This window comes from Eimeria mitis, genomic scaffold, assembly GCF_000499745.2.
Source record: "Eimeria mitis Houghton genomic scaffold, Emh_scaff3447, whole genome shotgun sequence".
Taxonomy (NCBI): domain Eukaryota; phylum Apicomplexa; class Conoidasida; order Eucoccidiorida; family Eimeriidae; genus Eimeria; species Eimeria mitis.
The window spans coordinates 3,419-5,987 of record NW_013571788.1 but is presented as its reverse complement, the minus strand read 5'-3'; the positions used below and the strand labels follow the sequence as shown (position 1 = coordinate 5,987).

Below are 2,569 nucleotides of genomic sequence, written 5' to 3'. Positions count from 1 at the left end.
TCGCAGAGGCCTTGCTGCTGCTGCAGCAGCAGCAGCAAATGATTGCTATGCGGCTTCTCATGGCCTTTGTGTTTAATGGATACAGCGGAGAGACGCTGCCTTTTGCCTTTGCAACACCAGAAGGGACGACACAATCTGCTGCTGCTGCCGCTGCTGCTGCTGGAGATACCCCATCTATATACGAGTCGAATGCAATTGCCCAGCGCGCGTTGATGCTGCTGCAGGCGCTGCACCAGCAGCAGAAGCAGCAGCAGCAGTGTTGCACCGAGTTGCACCGACTGAGGGACCGCGGCCTAGCAACACGAAGGTATCACGCCAGCAGCAGCAGTGGTAGCGACATCAACAGCAGCAGCAGCAGCAGCAGCTGCAACAGCACGGACACCCGCATACAGTTTCCGCCTTCTTTGGTTTCTCTGGTGTTGCCTTGGCAAGCAGCACCAGCTCCAGCAGCACAGGGTGCAGCAGCAGCAACAGCAACAGCAGCAGCAGCAACAGGAGCAGACGTGCCGTCTGCTGCAGTGATTCTACAGTGCGAAGCAGCATCCCTCCTAGATATCGGGTTCAGCTCGCGTTTGCTGCTGCGGCTACTGCAGTTTGCTGCTTCTCTCACGGACTTACGTGTTCTAGCCAAGATAGACCTTGCTGCTGCTGCTGCGCCGAGCAAGCATCAACAGCAGCAGCAACAACAGCTGACAGATGAGCTTTCAGAGCTTGCACTGTACGTTCGGCTTCTGCGGTGGCTGCAGCAGCGCGTCTCGGCTGCTGCTGCTAGGCAGCAGCGGCCGGAACAGCAGCAGCAGGAGGAGCAGCATCAGGCGGTGATGCTGCTGGACTCGGACCCACTACAGCAGCAGCAGCAGCAGCAGCAGCTATTTGCTGTCACGCAGAGGGACGCCGAGCTACCGTGGGGCCCGGATGCGTCTGTGGAGACCGTCGTCAGGGAGACGCTGCTGAGCGGGCGGATCAGCAAGGGTTTGGTGTGGCTGCAGCAGCGGCTGCAGCAGCAGCAGCAGAAGCAGCAGCAGCAGCAGGTTTCCGCAATGGATTTGCTGCAGCAAGTGGCTGACCGAATGGCCTACAGACTCTTTTGCTGCCAGCAGGCGGAGCTCTTCTTCGTGGGGCTGCAGATGCTGCGGCAGCTAGGGGTAAGAACCCTGCTGCATGCCGCAATTGCTGCTGCTTCTGCTGCTGCTTGCTGCTGGTTCTACTGCTGCTGCTTACTGCTAAGGCTAGCTGTTGCTGCTGCAGCAGACGGTACTGCTGCAGTTAACAGATCAGCTCTCTAGCAGCAGCAGCGCAGTGCACTACCAGTTTCATCGTGTCTCCTCTGTCTCTCCTCCCTCTCTCGGTTTGTCTCCTCCTGTTTCCTTTTGCCTTTTCCTCTCTCTTCCTGTCTCCTCCTGTCTCCCGCAGTCTCCTTCTGTCTGATTGTGTCTCCCCGTGCCTTTCTCCGTCCCCGTTTGTCTCATCTAGTTTATCTTTCTCCTGTCTCCTTGTCTTTCCCTCTGTGTCCTGTCACTTTGTGTCTCCTCCTGCCTCTTTCTGTTTCTCTTTGTGTCTCTTAATCTCCTTCTGTCTCCTTGTGTCTCCTTGTGTTTCCTTGTGTTTCGTGCTGTCTCCCTATCTGTCTCTTTGTTTCCTGTTTCCTGTTAGCTTCAGCAGCAGCAGCAGCTGCTGCTGCGCTGTCTGCCCGTTGCAAGTCCCCTACGTCGCGTGTCCCCATTCCCACCACCGTTGCTCCTGCTGCTGCTGTGGCTGCTGTTGTTGTTGTTGCTGCTGCTGCTGCTGCTGCTACAGGCTGATATTCCTGGTTTTTGTTTGCGGGCGGCGCTGCTCACTACGCGGACGCCCGTACGCCGCCGTTTGCTGCGGCACCTCTATCACCAGAAGCAGCTACAGCCGGCGCACATGAGCCTCATCCGCATCATGCAGGTGCTGCCCTTGCTGCTGCTCTTGCTGCTGCTGCTGCTGACTGAGGGCTTAGAACTATGCCCGGACATATGCTGCTGCTGCGCGTCGTCTCCGTGATGCACAGAAAGAGGCACCTGCTGCAGTGGGGTGTATCTGCTGCTGCAGCAGTGCTTGATCGTGTGCTGCATAGGGGTATATCTGCTGCTGCAGCAGTGTGTTATGGGCGCTGCTCCTGCTGCAGCATTGCTAGATCTGCTGCTGCATTGGGGTGTATATGCTGCCTCAGGTACTCGAGTTGCTGTTCACAAACCCTTCCTATGAGGCGGAGTTAGCTAGGCGGTGTACGTCCCTGGCCATTGCAGCAGAAGCAGCAGCAGCAGCAGATGATTATTCCGCAGCAGAAGGAGACGCGTCTTCTGTCTCGCTGCACGTCGCGGGGGGCACCAAAGACACCCCGACAGCCAGCACCAGCAGCAGCAGCAGCAGCAGCAATGGACCTGTTGCTGCAGCTTCAGCTGCTGCAGAAGAGTGTTGGCCAGCAGGTGGCGCCGCTGCCCTTCGCGCTGGGGCCCTGTGCGACGGTTACGTCTCCTTCAGGCTGAGAAAACAGATCCTGCAGCAGCAGCAGCAGCAGCAGCAGCAGCGGCATCAGAGGGAA

General features: G+C 58.0%; 1 protein-coding gene across 1 annotated transcript in view; it reads left to right on the top strand.

The window, feature by feature from the left end:
- Positions 1-38: 38 nt before the first annotated feature.
- The window catches only part of EMH_0066210 (uncharacterized protein), a gene marked incomplete at both ends in the record, with an annotated part of 5,668 nt that continues 3,137 nt past the window's right edge, over positions 39-2,569 (top strand). Inside the window, 3 exons of the mRNA XM_013498476.1 lie at positions 39-1,145; positions 1,798-1,932; positions 2,198-2,453. Coding sequence (XP_013353930.1) covers positions 39-1,145; positions 1,798-1,932; positions 2,198-2,453 — 1,498 coding nt within the window. The remainder of the gene's footprint in view (positions 1,146-1,797; positions 1,933-2,197; positions 2,454-2,569) is intronic.